Source organism: Diuraphis noxia, unplaced genomic scaffold (genome assembly GCF_037042655.1).
Source record: "Diuraphis noxia isolate RWA-SAM2 unplaced genomic scaffold, SU_Dnox_SAM2 contig0005, whole genome shotgun sequence".
NCBI classification, from domain to species: Eukaryota; Metazoa; Arthropoda; class Insecta; order Hemiptera; family Aphididae; genus Diuraphis; species Diuraphis noxia.
This window is the reverse complement of record NW_028301715.1, coordinates 10,746,317-10,767,598: the sequence shown is the minus strand read 5'-3', so window position 1 is coordinate 10,767,598 and position 21,282 is coordinate 10,746,317. Positions and strand designations below refer to the sequence as shown.

At 29.6% G+C, this 21,282-nt stretch overlaps 2 protein-coding genes across 4 annotated transcripts; both read right to left on the bottom strand.

Annotated features, from left to right (window-relative positions):
* Positions 1-1,645: 1,645 nt before the first annotated feature.
* LOC149054889 (vascular endothelial growth factor A-like) lies at positions 1,646-5,640 on the bottom strand. 3 transcript variants are annotated; one of them, XR_016192151.1, is made up of 7 exons: positions 5,427-5,638; positions 2,890-3,013; positions 2,659-2,685; positions 2,369-2,550; positions 2,172-2,282; positions 1,902-2,102; positions 1,646-1,831 (listed from the first exon to the last, which is right to left on the bottom strand). XR_016192151.1 is itself a non-coding variant. In XM_089229696.1 (7 exons), exons 1-6 carry the CDS (start codon positions 5,532-5,534, stop codon positions 1,968-1,970), a joined length of 687 nt encoding a protein of 228 aa, XP_089085822.1. In that variant the 5' UTR covers positions 5,535-5,640; the 3' UTR covers positions 1,646-1,865; positions 1,943-1,967. The 3 variants fall into 3 exon arrangements, 1 of the variants encoding a protein (XP_089085822.1); XR_016192152.1 differs by lacking the exon at positions 5,427-5,638 and adding an exon at positions 3,664-5,390; XM_089229696.1 differs by having other exon boundaries at positions 1,646-1,865; positions 1,943-2,102; positions 5,427-5,640.
* Positions 5,641-7,498: 1,858 nt separating this feature from the next.
* Positions 7,499-16,159, bottom strand: LOC107169336 (uncharacterized). The gene is made up of 7 exons (XM_089229278.1): positions 15,854-16,159; positions 10,242-10,365; positions 9,268-9,294; positions 8,953-9,137; positions 8,120-8,230; positions 7,837-8,021; positions 7,499-7,763 (listed from the first exon to the last, which is right to left on the bottom strand). Exons 1-7 carry the CDS (start codon positions 16,088-16,090, stop codon positions 7,682-7,684), a joined length of 951 nt encoding a protein of 316 aa, XP_089085404.1. The 5' UTR covers positions 16,091-16,159; the 3' UTR covers positions 7,499-7,681.
* Between the last annotated feature and the right edge of the window lie 5,123 nt (positions 16,160-21,282).

Below are 21,282 nucleotides of genomic sequence, written 5' to 3'. Positions count from 1 at the left end.
AACTTTGTGTATATTTTAAATATCGTGTATGCATGAATGTTTTTTCTGAAAGTATTTATAGTTGACTTAGTGTTAAAAGAAACATTAATATATGTATGTCAAAATGAATATTATAGTTAATAATGTATCAATAGAAAAATGTTATGTTTATTATTGATTTTGATTTTATCTGATCATTATTAACAACTATCATTCTAGATTTTCTAAAAAAAAAATAATACAAAATCGCGTGGAATGATTAGAACTTAAGACCTTTATTATTTCGGAAATTATTATCTTTTTTCTAATTTTATTTAAACGATAACTGAAGGCAACTTTGTGAGCATTTAGACTACAATCCAAGTTTCTGTGATTTGTATTTTGTGCACTGATTTCCATAACCTTCAAAATGAAAATGGTTATTATTATTATTATTATTTATTTAAAAATCTTATCCATATTTTACAATATGGGAAGGTACCTATGAGCAGCTATGATGATTTTTATCATAACAACAATTGTTTTAACATTTAGTTAATTCTAGTAAGTACCTATATAGTATATTAATTATCAGTACTTATACAAAAATAACCCTTTTGCAGATATCAAAACATCCTTAAGCATACCGGATCACTTACATGAAGCAAATGGACCTGATGAAAACTCCAACAAAATCACAACTCTCCTAAAAATAACCAAACCTTATTTAATTTTACTTTTTTCTTTTTCTTATTTTGTATTCTTATTTTTCTCTAACTACCTTTTTTTACTTACGCAAACAAATCAAATTGTAATATTAATATTATAAATAATGTAAGACCTTAGTTGTCAAGGCTTTAATCAATAATAATAAAAATATCGATTATAGTAAATCCGCGTCCCATGCTCTAGTAATATACAATATTCAACTTATTTAGCAACATCAATGTTTGCATGTTATACAATTATACGATCATATCAATCGAAACTGCTAAAAATAAACGTAATATACAACTGGTTTTCCAACGCAACTTATCATTGATCAATAGAGCACGGATTTAAATGCATTTGCATATTTTTTTACCCTGGTTGAATGTATGATATGCTAAGTGAGTATAAAATTTGTTTCATAGCATAACCAGTCACCATTGATATTAATTCAGAAAAAAACGATGAAAAGTGTTATGATTGGACTTCATAATTTTAAATAATATGTTGTTTTAATTAAATGTTAAAAACACATTTTTTCCTAAATTGTTTATGCATATTTCAAAGTTTTAGTGCATGTATTAATGCATATTTAAGAAGATTTTCTATCGCATATTTGGTTGTTTTTTAATGTATATAAATCTGCACTCTATGAATTAATCACTATATAACTTCTTCCGTAAACACACACACATACAACACGTAGCACACACGCATCACAATGTTGTCTATGCATAACCCCTTAAAATATTACAGTTCTGTTTTCTATCAACTAACCAACAACCAAATCGAAATTGAACAGTAATGAAGACGCTAGAATAACGATTATTATTGCAGGTACATTACAATCTAATTCTTAGAGTTCTATTGTGTTTAAGTTTCCAAAGGAAACTCGGGCAACAGTTAAAATACTTTATTTTTTTGTACGTTAATAATAGGTATATATAGGTACCTATAACGAACATAAAATTCACACAAATAAAATAATATAATGTGTTTATATAAGTTTTGTAAGCTAAATCTAAAATTAAAAAAGATAAACTGGATGTGTAGGTATCACATGCATAAAATATTATTATTTAATTTTTCAGCGAGTTTATATTCACGTTCCAACATGAGTACGACGTGGTTTTCTGTTTGTGTTTATCTATAATAAACTTTTCACCTGAAATACATACATAGCGACGTTTTGATCAAGTCTGAAACAAATAATTTGAAAGATTGTGTAAATTTACCTGTAAGTTTAAAATATAACTGCCAAATGAAGCTGAAATACATTCATGAGTTAGGTAGCTAGGCGCTCATTGGCAAGAGCAACTTGTTGAATTCCACAATCTCAACCCGTATTTGTCATCAATACACTTGTGGCGATCTTCTTCATTGGTACATATACAACGACATTCATCAGGATTATATATTTGTAAAGGTGTACAATTCTGTAAAATAAATAATAAGCAGTTTATTATTCTATAAATGGAAAGAAAATTATGATTTATGAATCGCACTTCTTTTTCAATAATACAATCACATTTGCACTTCAAATGTTGGTCTACCGACACCGATTTTCGACCTTTAAATTCCAATTTCCTCGATTCATTATATTGTAAAGCCATAACCTAAAAATTAAATATGACAAAAAATAAACATTTTGCAACACAACAGACTAAACAACATTTTTTAATTTTCTGTTATATACGCGTACTTCGAAGTTGAGGGTTTCGATTTTGGTCGGTCGACATGCCAATAAATCGTGACCGCAGCAACCTCTGCATCGATTCACTTGGGTGCACATTGGGTAATAATACAAACTTTGATCGTCATTATCTTTAAGGCTGATCGTTTGAAGTTCAACAGAACAACTTGCTGCTTTAGGTATCAACGTTGCTTTAAAACGTACAAATTAATTGTAATATTTTTTTCTACGAGTAGTATTATTGTAACGTGTATAATTATTTTTTGAGTATTCATATAGATTATAAATCATAAACTTACCTATTTCTGAGTCAGGTTCATTACGACCTGAAACATAAAACGAAAATCTATATGTTTACATGTACCTTTTTAAAATTTTTCCTAAATTAATATATTTTTAATTTATAATAGTTAAAATATGAATCGATCCACTAAATATGAAAATATTTAATTATCTTTGTAGTACCCTCTTAATTTTTAACTTCACAAATTCATCCCTTTTTAGATTTTATTACATTGCGGATCACCTACTTTGGAAACCTGTCGTGGCGAAAAGTTTTTGAGCATCATTCATATTTGTGTCTGGCATGAACTTAGTAAACAGTTCTGAAACATTTTTCACTTGATTCAATTCCATTATGACATTTAGAGGAATCTAAAAACAAGACATTAATTAATAAGTCAAACGGCATGTATGTTATTGTTATACATTTGTGTTATGATAACCCTCAATTCCTAAACCTCATTGATAAAAATAATTTAAATTTAAATACAAGTTTAATATGGAATTAATTACGCAGATAATATTATACTATTTAATTTCAAATAATTAATAAATATTTTATTTTTGTAATGTATATTTAATGTAACTATAAAAACAATTTAATCAACACTGATGTCTAAGTACTCAGAACACGTTTAACTAAATTTAATCAACAATAAATAATCTAGTTAATGGAATCTGGTGATAGTAACAAATAAATTGATTAATATCAATGAAAAACATTGTATTAAAGGACACAATTTATTCCAGTCAAACATATTTAATTTCTTGTTTATTGTGCTAATTGTCATGAAATCAACTGGTTTTAATTATTTAGCTGACATTATATTATCGATTAATTTATTTTAGATTAAAGGTGTCTACTGTTGAGTGTTTTATTTTTCAATATTATCTTCATACAATCACGTTATTTGTTCCACAGTAAACCGAGACATTATAAGATACCAAACAATTGTTCTGTATGTACTTGGCCAATTATGTACTAATTATTGTGCTTAACGAATGTATCTCATTCCACTCACCAGAGTATAATGTGATTAATATGATAGGTATACGTATGTTGTATTCTCATATGAGTCACGTAGTCACGAAATTGCAAGATTAATGTACGTTTTACCGTCAATATTTTTGTTTGGCTCTTATGATTTAAACGAGTATATTATGTACACAGAACAATTACATTAAATTTAATAAATTTAACACGATCGTGTTTAGATCATATATCTGACATATAGTTAATAATATATTTCATAATATTAGAATAGGTGTGCGCACAGTACACTGTTATGTAAAAAAGAAAAGTTAGAGATAGTTATACTGACTTTTATGACGTGTAAAAATGCTGTTCCTGCAAAGAGAATTTGATCAAGGACAATATGATTACATTTCAGTTTTTTACTTGTTGTTCTATTCTATCGTTCTTATAGGCGGACTTCCTACTTAAAATATGTTTACAGTCTTACTGGTTATTATAGCATTATACAATATAGGTATATATTATATATATATGAAGTATATATGTACATCACCCATTTTGATGAAATTAGAAGTTTTATCAACGGTAAATAATAGATATAGAAGGTAATATAACATTGTACGCACTGCCACGACCAGAAAATATTTTCTGGAGGTTTGAGGAGGCTCACAGTAATATAATAATATTGATATGCTTAAATTATATCGCATACAAGTGTATATGACTTGTGAGTAATAAAAAACTATAGTCCTATCATATAAGTATTAAAGATGGACGCACTTTATTGCATATTAAAAGCAAAACGATTTCGTTGGTTTAAAATTGTTTAGTTTAGCTTTTTTATTATATCAGTGTACAGTTTAGTGACGAGCAATCTGCCAACCATTGAATCCGCTGACCATTACTAATATAGCGTAGCGCGAGTGATTGGTCAAGTTCAACAATTATTTGAATTGTATATTATAGGTATTATACATTTCACGCGTATTGTTTTGCGTGCATAAAAAACGCTTTTTTGTTCGGAGTTACATCAAACAATCGATTGAATAGTATATTTATAGGTCTATAAAACTTTTTGTGACATAATTTTAATGACCGTACCTATTTTCCTCCAAAAAACGAGATACTGTTTTCCTCCATTGTCCATTATCCTCCAAAAAAATTAAAACACCTAATTCTTGTCCATTTCCCTCCATTATCTTTCAATAAATAATAGATAACTAAGATGATAAAATAGTTAGTATAAATAAATTATATATAGCAAAAAAAATTGATTTTAAAGTTATTTTTTTTTTTAAATAATTATAGGAAATTTTAGCAACATACCTGTTTGAATAAAAAAAAAAATAGACTTAATGAGAATAGTTATTTATTTTTTGGAATTGCGTTTTTCGATAACTGATGTAGATAGTCGATACCACTGATACCAGGATGCAATCATCAACCGATAAACGCAAAATGTGACCCTATCTTCATAGTACGAAACCTAATACTACAACACTGCAGGCTAAAATATTGGATGAAAATTGACATCATTTTAGTCGAAAATAATGTGGAGGAAATTGGAGACCAACCTTTTTCGTTGTGGTAGAAAATGGACAGTGGAGGAAATCGGTATTTTGTCTTTGGAGGAAAAAGGAATCGCCCATTATGATAATTATTTGGATTTCGGCGGTACCACAACACAATAATTACAATGGTACGTGACACAGGTAGTCGGTATACCGCGGTACGGGGAATACCAATAATATTATATAATAATACGATTATCGACGAGACGGCGATAGTAAAAGAAAAGTTTCAATTTACTTCCCGCGGATGTCCGGTGTAGTCCGCGACTGTGGATTCTGTGCAGGCGACGGTGCGGGCGACGGACAGCGACCAACAGACGACCAATAAACGACGGACAGCCAACATGATTGCGAGTTGTCGGCCTGCGACAATTAATGTGGTTCGGTATGACACCTCTCGCGCGTCCGTTCTACAACCGCGATGGCGTGCGTATGAACGACATCCAACCGACTACCGAGGATACCGCGTGGGTATATAAACGGAACCGTGGACATGTTCATTCAGATAATATTATATTGTGGTTGCGAACGGTGGTATAAAAAATCCGGTATAAACGTCGCATACCAACATAATCTAGTAAAAAAAAAAAAAATATGCTAGTGACTTTTCTTTTTCTTTTTTAATCGTAACCACGATCAGTTGCGAATAAGTAAATAAGTGGTTGACTTGTACTCATTAACTAATACTTTATAAAATTAAAGTCTATCGTCGGTTAACATGTTTTATGTAATATACATATATCATTGATATATACACAATAGTCAAGTAAATAGAATCGTGAAATTATTAATGATACTATGTAGAACAAGGACTTTAATGAACTATAAAGTAAAAAAAAAAAAAACATCTAATATGCATTTATTCATCAAAAAATGTTTTTCCAGGTCATGTATTTTCCGTTTATTGTGCAAAATTAATCGTAAGTACATAATAAATGATTTGAAAACATTTTTTTTTTTTTTTGCAGAATATCATTGCAAATGATAATTTAAACTACCCACTGGCCACTGAATTATGATTTTTGAGCCCTATGATATTTATGAAAAATCACAGTTTAATTTACGAGAAAAATATGTACCTTAATATATTGTATACTCAGATTATTTAATTGTTATCATCCTTTACAAGATGGTAGCGTAAAGGGATATCAAAAACTCAATTGCTCTTATTAAAAAAAAAATAGCTGGATCCCTTTACACTGCCATTTGTTTTTATCATCAAATATCTGATTGAAAAGGGATACGTCATATCATGCTTAATAGGTATTCGATGAACATTCATAATGCCTACGAACTAAAAATGCAAACTATAAAATGCCAATCAGAAAAAAATGTGCCCATATTATGTCCTTATATTATCGATATTTTTAGAATTCGATAAGATTCTATAAGATTTTAGTGTAAATAGATATATATTTCATAACATTTTCAAGTTTTAGACTACAATTGAAAATCGTATGAATTTTTATCTATAAAATTGTACTAACTTAAACATTTAAAACAAAATAATTTTTAAATATCTGTCAGCATAAAGTTAAAGTTTTCCAGATTTTTAACAGGGCTTAATATTTTTTATAGGCACAGTATAAAAAAGAAAATTACAAATTTCAAATGACTATAAATAGCTTAAAAAGCTAAAATATATTAAAAATATTATCATGTCTGGAAAATTCTAATATGCTTATCTGATGAAAATTAAATGTTCATATTTGTTTTTGAATTGAAATACAAAACCAAACTTTAAGCAGCTGCAGGTTATGCGTTAAAATATACCCATTATATATTATATTATAATTTATACAATAATGTTATTGTTTTTCGACATCAAGTTTTTTGGTTTTTCACAATAATTTGGATGAATCTTAAAAATAATAAACTTAAAAATACATAATAATGTATAACCATAGTATAATTTACCAAAGAATCTTAAACAGCGTTGAATTGTTTGGGAATCAGTATTTTTCAACTGATGGGATTATTATGATTTATGATTATGATTAATAATTAAATTAAAATAATAACAAACCACTGTATTATGGAAGGAAGACACACACTAAAATGTGATTTCATTGATTTTTTATATATTTTTATGATTTAATTGCTATTTGTTATGGTTCAAATTCGGAGTTCCAATTATAAGTATATTTTGAAAAAGTCTTTATATCTAAGAATTTAAATTATGATATAAATTATTTTATTATACTTTGACTACATACCTATCTGAAACGTAAAAACATTATTATTCTACAAATCTTTTCGTTTTAAGCACTTTTTAAGCCAAAAATGAATCGTTACTAAACTGCAATCGTCTTTCGAACAAACCATCATTTTACTCTGAGCAAGAATATGGACAAACAACAATTTCAACATAATATCATAATAGTCTTAAATAATAGTGTAAATAATATAAATAACAGAACGATCTATGTATAATATTATTATCGTATATAATGTACACAATTAGTATGATTTTTTTTCTCCGGAGAATTGAGCTCATGGTACTGCTAATGAATATTTGTTTCTGTTCAATTGAGTGCCACCAGTGTTTTTAGTTCTCATTCTTATGGGTTCACACCTGAAATACAACAATTATTACATTGGAATTTATTTCTGCAGCAGAATAATTATTTAAACCGTCCAAAAATCACCCGCAAGTATAATTGTCAAATCCATATCCCGAAGTGCATTCCTTGATTTCACGACATTCGCACTTGCATGTCGCCGAGTTCCATTGCTTTAAATCGTATTCGTTGCTACACTTCTCTTCGTCATCTTCGTTGCTGCACTTACAACGGCATTCTTTGACATTGTACGTCTGCAATGGGCCACAGTTCTGCAGAAATAATAATAATTATAATCAACATATTATCGTTATTAGACACACTTATATAATATTATGAAAATAAAATTAAAACTTGTTATCAATCGCACTTCTTCTTTAACGACGCATCCGCACTTGCACTTCAAATGTCGGTCTACTGACACCGTTTTTCTACCTTTGAATTCTAATTTTCCTTCTCCGTTGTACTGCGATACCAATACCTAAAAAAAAATGCACGTCAGTAAATTGAGTATCTAACGACCAAGTTTCATAACAGGTATTTTATTTTGGATCCATCTGCAAGAGTTCTCTATTTCACGTTTAAAATTCAATTCGCAAATTCACGTTAATTGAACTACACGAGCAGAATCTGTAAATTTAACTTCACGCGAGTCCGAGAATTTCGTTATTATATCACGCGATTATTATTACATTTGATGTTGTATTTTCAGTACAGCTTCCAATAGTTTCTACATAAAGATGATCAGTGATCAATTATTTATTATGAACAGAATATCCATGGAAAACTAATATTTCAGAATGCGATTGTTTCGACGAATGTTAACTATGAAATTTATTTACATTTTACGCGCATTTAAAAGTAGTTGAAAAAATATTCAATTTAAATAACGAAAAAACCATTTCATAAATTTTGTTACAAAACCACCCGTCTGGCCGTTTTACGATAATACTAGCTGTTCATAGAACATTTATATTTTTAGAAGAGTATGTATAGATATTTGCAGTTTTTTATTACAGAAGTTATTAACATATCTTTTTTAATAAATGTTTTTTTTAAGCACACGCAAAATAAATATACATAATTTACTAAATAATTATACACATGAATTGAGTTCGCGGATTTTTAAATAATTCAAGTATACACGTGATCACGTGAGTCTTATTCACGTTCAAATCCGAGAGCTCTAGACTTTATACATACTTCGAAGTGGAGTGTCTCGATTTTAGTCGGTTGACAGGCCAATAAGTCGTGGCTGCAACAGCCTCCACATCGGTCTACCCGCGTGCACGATGGAAAATAATACAAACTTCGATCATCTGTGTCTTTTAGGCTGATCGTTTGACTACCAATAGAACAACTTGCCGGCTTAGGTATAAACGCTGCTTCTATATTATAATATAATGAACACATCGTTTTTAACTGTTATAATATATTAAATTAAATATATTGTATTTATTTAATCAATTATTTTAGACACATTATATTTATTTTGATATTTAACTATATAAATCATACTTCTTTCCAAGTTTAACGCAGTACGACCTGAAACACAAAAAATAAAAATAAAAATTTTATCACTGCTTTAAAACGTATATGAATAATTTATTTAGTTTTTTTATTATACATTTTTAATGTATACGAAAATATTAATATTACCAATAATAATAATTATTACTATAATATATATTTTGCAAACAAAACAGAGCTACATATATAGTTATATTTTTAACATAATATGTTTGTTCATCTCCTTTGAGGAATGATTGTGATGTAGGCGAGGAGTAGTACTTAAGAAGTAATATACAAAATTAGAGTGAAATAATTAAATTCTTAGGTATATAAAGACGTCAAAGGGGAAATAAAAAGAAAACATTCAAATATATAAACAGTATTTACATTTTACCAGTTAATTAACTCTTAAAAAATTATATTAGTTCATAAAATAAAAATAAAATATTTTTTTGATGATTAGCTCGAAATAGTACTGCGATCCAAATTAAAAAAAAAAATTAATTTAAAATGTATTTGTTGTAATATGCTCATATTGATAATTTATATACCTATTATACTCAATCAACACTATAAGTTCAGATGACATACGTCAGTAAAACTTTATTCAATAAAATTTTAAAAAAAAAAACCTATTATACAACTGCTATTACTAATTTACACATGTGACATGTGCATAATTATCTACAATATTTCCCTATTTACTTACTGACTAAAATTTAACCGAGTGTGAAGTTATACGTAATTATCAAAATAATTCAATGACACTTTTGACTTAAATGGCAGATTATTTTTTTTTCGTTTGTGTTATATTTATTTGGTGTATTGCTATTATTGTAAAATAACTGTTATTTCTATAAAAATTTAGTGATTAGGTAACATTAAAATAAAAAATAATTTCAGTATCGGTTGATAATATCGATTATGTTGTTTAAGTATTCATTTTACTTTATACATTTTTAATAAGTTCATCCGCTTACTTTGAAAACCTGTTGTGATAAAACGTCTTTGAGCTTCGTCCATATTAGTATCTGGCATAAATTTGTGGAATAGTTCTGAAACATTTGTTACCTGGTTCAGTTCCATTATAACATTCAATGGAATCTATAACACATATTTTTGTATCTTTAGACAAAAAACATATTAGTAAAAAATAGCATAAAAATTATACCTCAATGAGTAGATAGTTTTTTATTTAATAAATAAATAATAAGATTCAAAGTAAATACCACAAATTCAACTTCTATACTTCAAACTTTAATCTTCTGTACACAGTTTTGAGCTACTTCTACTTAGGCTTATAAATTATCAGATATGGACCAAATGCAGAATACAACCAATAAAATATAAACGACGAGTTTTCTAAAATAGCAGATCTGTTCGACAGTATTTATATTACAAATCGTAACTTTCTAATATTTTAATAGTTTTAGCGACAAAAAAAAACTTTTTTTTCAAAAAATGTATTCGTCGTCTCTAATGACCGCACGTTGTTCATAAAGAAAAATGTGTTTGTTCGTGATAGATAGAAAAATATAGAAATAGAATAAAAATGATTTTAAAATTAAAATATTATGTGTTGTACGAATTCAACAATGCGTATAACCACTAACCGAATAGTATTACACATGAGTCACGTTGGTAGGAAAATGCAAGATAAATGTAAATATTATTGTACTATCGGTACAGCTAAGTAGGTACTATTATTTTGCTTTTAAGTTCTAAACTAGTATACAAAACACTTATTAAAGATAATTTACTCAAATGCGTACTAGACAATATTGCATTATACATATTGTTATAAAATCAAAATAGTGACGGATAGTAACTAATTTTGTATGACCTGCAAAAATGCTCTTCCGTCTGAGAATGCACCAAGGGCAATATGATTATTTTAAACTCGTCACTCTATTTTATAACTCTTGCGCTAACTTCCTACTTAAAGAATAGATACTGCAGGCTTACTTATAATATCGTTGATACTGTTTATTATTCATATTATTATTCTGAAATATAACGTCAAAATGTACTAGAGTAAATTAAAGTTAATAAATATCTTAATTATTATAGTCAAGAGGAAGTACGTCCAAACGTATTAAAAAATGTATATTATATGCATAAAAAAATATAATACATTTTAGAAAGTGAATGATAAAAAAAAAAGTTGTGGCACATTTGAAATCTGCTTTTGTAACACATCATTTTTATAAAATTATAAAGAATGTCTTAAGATAGACGAAAGTAAATACCTGCGAAAATAAAACATCTGATATGGTATTCGTTTTAGAAGAATTATTTTCCAACCTGTGACTTTAAAATGCAATGAAATTTAAATACGTACTATACCAAATAAATTATAAATGCACAATATATATTGGATATCCAATTTAACTAAAGTTAGCGAACAGTTGTTTGAAACTCCGTTCATATTTGTACCTATTCTAAATCCAACTCATATTTTCAGATTTTCTTGAGTTAATTTCCATTAGGTTACCACGATTATTCGTAAATACAAATATGATTTGCTGTTAAACCTAAAATGACCTACTAAAATGCCTAACAAACAAGTAGTATATAAAATCCATTAAAGTCATCGACAACCAAAAGGGTCTGTAGGATCCTATATAAGTAATTACGGATGGTACCTGTAATAAAAATCAGATCAATAGTCAATAAAATTGTGTTTAATTGATAGTTAATTAGTTCCTGAATATTACCAAGAAACATTACCTACAGTAAATTACCGAAAATCATTAGTCGGTTTTTAGATCATTATAATATATATATAAAATACCAGTGAATTTAGTCAGATTTTCATTTTGATTGTGATTTATTTAATAGCCCGGTATTACAGCAGTAAATTTCACCATTAGAGTCGCACATGCAATATAATATGTCTATATAATAATATTTCTCAATAAAATATTTCATTATTTGTATATCGTGTACAAAAATAGTTGTTGTTAATTAGTAAATTTATATATTATACAATATTTTAATTTTACTAACAATTACATATTATCATATGCAAACCTATCCATAATATTATGTGCTCGACATTTGTATTTTGATTTTTGTTTATTTAAATCGCGGGCGCCGTGTGATCCATATACTTTGTTTACTTTGGTGATTCTGTTACTACCATGAACCCGGTAGGTAATAGGTACCTTATATAATTAAACTTCGAGATATATTTTAGGAACAAATGTTTTCCAGCGGAAACTATAGAAAAGCGCCAAACAAAATTCATCGTCGTTGACCGCGTAAGTAACGTCTCGTGGTTCTCGCTGTACTCAGTGCGCACGTAAAAAAAAGAATATTATAAATTCAAATCAGTTAGAAACTGTTATATAATTATTATAATATGATTACGGTATCATAGGCACTTACGGACGATGGCAAATGAACACATTTTATTATCAAAAATCCGTTGGACCTGCACGCCCATGCTTGTAATGGCCAAACAACTTTCAGCAGCGCGTACGAAACACGCAAATAACAGAATGAAATACGTCGAAAAAAATTAACTTCATATTATGACGTCATTAAGAATGTTTGACGCCAAAATGACATCGGCAAACGACCCCTGTAGGACGCCAATGGGTAGCGGAATTTGACAAAACCCGTCAAAGTGTTATCAAAAAAAGTTCATTGTATTTCCTAATTCTGAGCATACCCACGGGGGCCCATTGTCTGTGCGGAGGATTTTTTTCTAGATCTCAAAGACCTAAAATTTTTATATTTTTCATAACTACGCTATGGCGTTATCTTACGACTGTTTTTTCGTACTGTAAAATTACCGTATATAGCATACAATATGATGGATGGAAATGCGACACAGTGACACACATATGAGCGTCGCATGGAAAATTATAAAGCTCGATATTTAAAATAATATCGTCGGCACCTTGACAGTAGACGGCGTATATGTTAAAAAACATATCCCATTGTAATCTATTAAAAACGGATTAGCAAAAAAAATTCTGAATTTACTAAAAACCAAAAAATAAAATAAAACAGTCATTGCACGTCAACAATCCCTTACAAGACAGCCGCGCATCGTAAACCGCATATATTAAACATAATAATATTTTAGGTACGGCGTATAGTTTGGGATTTAGAATCTTGTTATTCAAATTATAGAAATTTAACGTCATACTCTCGAAGAACATGGGTACTAACGCGAACATAAAACAATAAATTAGTTTTATTTACTTCAAAATTGCCTAATTATGAGTATGTTGTATATGCACCTGCAACCATTATAATAATTATTTTGAATTTCACGACGCATACCTATACGTAAATTTACGCGACGACACGACGCCGAGTGGATAAACAATAATATGCACGCTTTTAGGTGTCTACTTGAAATTTAAAATGCGAATTAAAATTTTAAACGATTAATATTCTGTTATTTCGTCGATTATTGGTTCCGATGTTATTAGAACGTTCAATTATCTCTGAAACGGATACATTTTTTTTATTATTATTATTTTGGAATTATTCTGATTCTGCAAGTTTATTCTATTTGTATAAAAATCAACTTATGGCAATGAATATTTTAATTTTCATAAAATTATCTATTAATCAATTATAATATTTAAATTGTTAAATCGTTGAACAACGTGCAGAATCACGCTCAAAATCGAATTTAATTTTTAATAGATTATTAGCTTATTTTTTCATTAATTCTTTATACAATTTTGTTGCTCTGCTTCAGATTTTTATTTAGGACCTATATGAAATTGTTCAAATTAATATTGATACAAAACGTACATGAAATTAATAGATTTGTTATCTAGGATAAACGATTTAAATAGAACACGGCAGTCATGACTAATGAATATTAAAATTCGTGACTTCCATATGTGCAAATAATACTGTAATGTGTCATCCACTTGTCGCTCGTCATAATATTTTAATTAAGTATTAAAAGACCACAATAATAATATTATGATCATGGGTTATCCTTATCGTGCATTATCATCGAACAATAATTTGTGTAACCCACGTGTTAAAAACCTACAGTACCTACCCTTACAGTTCCCCAGGCTAATGACCTCAGTTGTTGAAGCCTTAACCCTAAAAAAAATAAAAAAATAAAAATAAATTAATAATTTGTGTATAAAGGACTATAGGTAATTTTAAGTTGATAATATTAGTTTTACGGATAGTAATACCTTATGGCCTTGTAAAAATTGTTATTCTTTTGTACATTTTAAATCCATAATAGTTCTCACTCACATACCATATTGTGAACTGATTTACAAAATGTTAAAAAATGTAATTTTATATATTTAGATGTTTAGATGGTGAATGAAAACTTTAAATAATAATAATAAACCTACGGTCTTGAACATAATTGTCTGTAAATAAATAATATTAAATGTATTGTTTATTTTAAGAACAAGAATGGTTAGGTGACATATTATAAAAAATTTAAATTAAAATGATACAAATTTCTGTAGAACATGCAACGTAGGAACGCTGAAGGTCGTTCGACAATAGGACAATCAACGAACGAAGGTCTATACTATAATAATTCTATTATAAATCTAGCTTATTAGTCTATTTGAATAGTTTAATATTTGTCTGTCAAAGGGCATGGGCCCTAGAATCTACCACATGGCCAGCGACCCAAACAGGGATCACTGCCCTCCTGAAATGGCCTGCGGGCGGCACTCGTCGAACTGCACTCCTTATTATTAAGCCCAAAATGGTTCGTATCGCACTCGTTTCGATTTATGACGCTTTTAGATGACATTGACATATAACTAATTTAGAAACACAGACATAAAAAGTTAATATTTACCTATACATTTCTATATTATTATTTTTAAATCGTATACCAATGTACGTAATTTTATTGCAAATTATAATAAAATATACTCTTTGGGCATTAAAAAATACGGATTATTCTTCCAAACGATATATAATTGTTAATGAATTGGGTTTATGTTGATATTATAATGATCGGAGCGAGTGCGTTTGAACATTACCTTTTTATTTTTAAACCTAGTGCAATTCGATATTACCCGGCAGAGACTTGGTTTTCAATAAAATAATCACCTCCCCGTACGAGCATACAGTTCGCATATACAAAACATAAATTTGAATATTGTATTACACCAGAACTGACAAAAAATCAAACAAATTTTCGTTTAGTCTACACACAACACTATTAAATGTTTTTCGTTCACATTACACTGCAGGTGCGGTACGATAATGTTCATTTTTGAACATTTTGATTGAAATATTTCGGTCGTATACGATATTTTAATCGGACAAAAGATCAAAACGTCTCCGATAGTTTTCGAGGCGTCGTATACGATCATCTTATCGCGATCGTGCGAACAGCTTGGTTTATAATATTATACGACAACATACGACAACATTGTCGTGCGATAAATAAATCGCACACGATAAAATATCGGTCGTGGGCACCGGGCTCTAACATGATATAATATATGACCGTCGAGCCATCGTCCGCGGCGCTTGTCAACTTGAAACGACGTAAACGGAAAAACGCGTGCAAGTGCAGTAAAACTGGCGCCTAACGATTTGCAGACAGACAGGCTGTCTTATTTACCTCTCCGGGATTCGCGGCGGTGTCGTCGGCGACGACGGCTGCAGTTGACGGCGATTGTCCGGCGCAGCAGTGTTCGCCTGCGCCGCCGGCAGAGTTGGTGCGGTACCGCCGAACGATGTCTCCGTCCGAGTACACCGAACGCGCGCTGGAACCGTAATTGGCGTCGCCGGCGGCGGCGGTGGCGACGAACAGCGACCAACAGCAGCTGACGACGGCGACCAGCGTGCCGGCGATCATCGCGGTGGTTCACGTTCGCTGCGTGGCGTGTCGGCGTCGCGTCGTCCGTCCTGTCGCCGAGTCGGCGTGCGTGTGACGGCGCGTCCGTGCCGACGCGGGTCGGTTGACGGTTCGCGTTTGCCCCGCCACCCACCCGGCACCCATCGCGTTTGTTGCGGGCGACGGGGGTCCCGCCCCGGGCGGTTTGCGGCGCGACCAAAGTCGTACGAACGTAATAATATATCGTTTTGCGCATTTCCGCGGGGGGGGGGGGGGGGGGTTTATAGTTCGGTATATACCCGCGGGTCAGGACCACGGTTATGATGTGTTCTAGCGTTTCTCAATCTGTGGTACGCGAAAAGCTCATATTATGTGGTACGCCAAGAAAATATCGCTCTTTATATAAAAAAAAATTGGAGTGGATCATTATTCACAATATTCTCGTAAATATAATTTTATTCATTTGACATCAAAATAATTAATAACACGTAAATAAAAAAATAATGATAATTGTGAACATTTAATTTTCAATTAATTTTCCATTAAACGCTTGAACTATCATAATTTTATAGTTACAAAAGAAATAATATTCCGCACATGTAAAATAATGTATACTTAAAACCATATTTTCGATTGTTTAAACTTATACCTATATTGGCTATATACCACCTAAAGGATACATTGACGTACGCAGAAAAAAGTTTTGAGGCATGTTTTTGAAAATTAGTTACTGATAAGTAGAACTTTTTTTAATAAACATACGATTTTCAATGAGAATCACCATAGAAAAATTTTATTCGACAAAAAACACTTCATACATTTTATGAAAAATCGAAAAATTCTAAAATACTGTCTTTGTATATTTATAGGCTCCAAAAATCAGATTTAAATAAATTACACAAATAATTCTTGATGTAAAAAATGGTGGTGAGCTGGGTGGATAAATCACTCTGTATGTGCCTACAATAAACTGCAAACAATAAAAATACATATATAATATACAACACTATACTTATGTTTTATAAATATATATGATAACATTATTATAACATTTCTTTAAAAATGTGAAACTATATAAGGGTGATGCGTGTGAGCTTTGGGAGATGGGTCAAGGTCACTATCGTTTCGGACCATGAAGAATCCCTGAAGGAAAGGCCCCGAAAAAATCCAAAATATATAATGTGTAATCAAATAAACATTGCATTTTAATGTCTCGTCGTTGTATTATACATATTGGCCGTAACTACCATTGCTACCAATAATACAGTTGCAGTGATATTGATAAGACAATATTTTTTTAAAAATAATAATGATAATGCGTTCCGAAGTCGTAGGATTTGCATGTTTTTTTACAATCTCACTATCGCGGTATACCTTGCAGACCTATTTCCAAATTTGTTTCAGATATATGATATATACTTATATATTATACATAATATGATGGTTATAATTACTGACTGTAGAACGATCATTTGTAATGCAATAATTACATAATAACACCGATAATGAAAAAAGACTTATTTCTTAATTTTTTTAAATAATAATACGTATACTTACTAAGTAATACGTTTTCCGAGAAAAAGAATAATAATTTACTTTATAGGTACTAAGTCGTCTGACACGCACGTATTAATCTTTTTCTCGTTAAGAGGGCGCTACACACTACACACGCATGATGTGTTGTCTCCGTCTGACAAGTGCATAACATGGCAAATTGTACGCTAAGTAGATCACGTTTAGCTCCGTTAATTTAAAATTTAGAGTGGTTGACCTCTTATAAAAATTAGAGGTAACATTATTGTGGAAGGCTTCTCGTAGGCTTTTTATTTTAAAGCGAATTCCGAGTATTTTAAGATATATTTAAACAATTTACAATTTTAAAATACTCGTAATTCGCTTTTAAAATAAAAATATAATAAAAATCCTACGAGGAGCCCTTCATTATAATGTTACCTTTAATTTTTATAAGAGGTCGACTCACTCTAAATTTTAAACTAACGGAGCTAAACGTGATCTGCTGAGCGTAAAATGTGTTATGTTTATATGCACTTGTAAGACAGAGATAACACATGCGGGTATAGCGTCCTCTTAAGATAATTGTTTATTATCTTATATTTTTTGATCTGAATTGAAATTAAACAGTCCAGTTTAATTGACTTTAAAACATTTTAAAAACGAATTTCATCAATTTCATTGGTTACTGTTATTTTTCAAGCTTGATATGTTATCAAATACTATTTCGCATTTTTCCTACTATAGCTCGAGAGGTTTTTCAATCGAGGAGAGCATTTTTAACATCTTATTTTCATTAACAAAACCGTACATTCCAGACTTTCTGAAAGTATATTTACGAAAAACTTCAAATACGAATCTCACTTTTTAGTTGGTAATTTATGTTCAATATTCATTACGCTTCATCTATACTTTTATAAGTTTTAAATAATTTCATATTCACAAATTTGAAAAAATTATAAAGATACTAAACCACAACAATAAACATAAAAGATTTTGAATTATTAGTAATTAATTAAATTATAAATTATTAGTAATATTATCGTATTATATGAAATCTCAATAATTATTGTTGGGGAATGAAAAAAACAACTATACTAAAACATTAGTAAACATTAAAATATGAAAAACCTACGCCTATAAACCAAAATAACATTAATAGCGATTGATTAATTTATTTAAGATGGCAAACAGGTATTGGTCCACTGATTACAATAATTACAATAAAATATTATGAATAATGTACGACAACACAATAATCATAAATAACACGAGTACTTTGAAGTAGACGTACCTACTTAATTCATGGGCGCAACTAGGGTAAAATTTATGGGAGTGCTAAAATCTAAAGCACAATACGAGAACCCCACCCCCCTTGTTTTAAAATCAGAAGTGTTACTGTCACCGATAATGTAAAAAATCGGTACAGAAAATTTGGGAGTGCTAAGCACTCCCAAGCCCTCCCCCCCTAGTTGCGCCCATGCTACTTATATATACTTACAGAGCAGTGGAAAATTATTTGAAATACCTAGCATTTCTTCTTGAAATTAAACGCTGTTTTCGGATTTGTAACTGCATTTTGATTTGAGTTTAAAAGGTGTTGTAATAAAAAACGCAGATAAATTTCGCTTCGTTATATTTTATTATCTGCAATCGTCGCGAGTGTCTTGATATCGTGGACTTGTATGACTCATATATATACATGCGCGCGCGTGACAAGTAAAAACTATCACCTGTCATGTTAATAAAAAAAATAACAATAATAATATCATGTTTAGTGTATAGACACACGTACAATACATACCGAATTCGCGTCTTTTAGAGCTTGTAGAGAAACATTCATATTTGGCCTATACGAACGTGCTATCATCCGCTGTCGCCCGTCTGCTGCAGTGCCTATATATACTATTGTACTAATAAATATTATAATAATGGGTGACAATAATGCGGTTGCTCAGTCGAGTCCTTCACTCGACCACGGCGGCGCATATACGTGGATGTAAATTATGAGATAGAAAGATGTTTCTCCACCGTGTCATTTGCCCCCTCCACACCACTTCGCTCTCAAGAAATTTTTCAATGCCATAATATTCAGACAAATTATTATGAAATGATATATTGCACTTTATCTCTATTGGAATAATAATAATTGTAGTACGTAGTTAAGGAGCTTATTGCCAGCGATGGATCGAGACTAGAGTAGGTTTTAGGCTACTGAAAAAGCGTCATAACCCCCCCCCCTCAAGACTTTTTCTTTAACTGGCAAAACCATTTAATTCAAGTACTTATTTGACCATACAAATATTATTGTTTATAGGTATTAGGCATACTATTATAATTATTATAGTTAATAGAAATAATTCTAACGCAGTTCACTCCGTGTTATTAGAGGGTACAGGAGAAACAAAATGCTTAGTTTAAAAAAAATGTAAATATTTTTTGTGCAAACATTAACTAGTAATTTTCAATTCATATACATCGTATATAATGTGTTAAACTAAATAGTGCTTTTTCACTTTCATAAATAAAGCAAAAGATATTTTGTTTACATTTTAACCGAACTTTTATATAAGACCGATTTATTATATACGAGTAGGTTATTGTACAACATAAAAATTACTAAAATAACACAAAATATATTAAGTGTTTAATATTACATATTATTAAACAAGAAATATTTTTCTCATAAGTTTATTTTAGTTTTACCGTGTTCAAATCGTTGATAAGAACTTAAATTTGTACAAGCTTGTATTTATTATTCAAAAGATACTTAAACAAAGATAGGAAGTTGTCAACCAAGTTTGTTCGTTCTTTTATTATACTTAATAAACGTGAAAAGTAAACTGTTATCCTAAGCATTAACGTACCTATAAAAATTGGTATACATTCCAAAATTATAACTGAAAATAATTTATCAATGTTTCAAACATAGATACGCCTTATCTCTACGGTATTTAGGCAACACATATATCACTTAAGCTTTTGAAGTGTATTGGAATAATGTATATCATTTAAATAATAAAAAATAATTTATTGTGGTAACTTAAATTTAAAAAATAATTATAAATATGATATAGTAGGTACTATATAATTACAAAATAATTTTATACTTTTTGGATAAAATGAAAAAAAAATGTTACTTTTATAGATTTAAGTAAAATGTATTATAGCTTAAAATTATTATTTTTGATTGTTGTATGACCCTAAAAACTCATATCATCTCCCATTTGCCATTTAATGTATTTATCATATTATTAAATAGCATATACTATTACAATATCTAATATGATGTTTTTAATTATTTAAATAACCCTAAAATGGACCAATTACCTACATTATTATACAAATATTTAGTATTGTAATATTTTTCGTTTTTAAAACTATTTGATACTTAATCATAATTTTATATAAATATTTTAATGTAAGTTAATTTTTTTAATAGCATCGAATGAAAAATAGTTCATAAATAATTATAGTACAATAAATATACTACTAGCTTTAGGTATAATATATAGGTACTAAGTGAAATATTAATGGCGTTTTAGAAATTAGATGTTATGCCAAAGTGAGCATTCTTGGTAAACAATTCCGAAAGGCAATTTGCATTAAAATGAATACAGTCGAAAACAATAATTTACATTTGGAGTGTGTCACATTTTTTCGTGTTTATTATATTGTTTGAATTTTGTGACTTTGCCAAA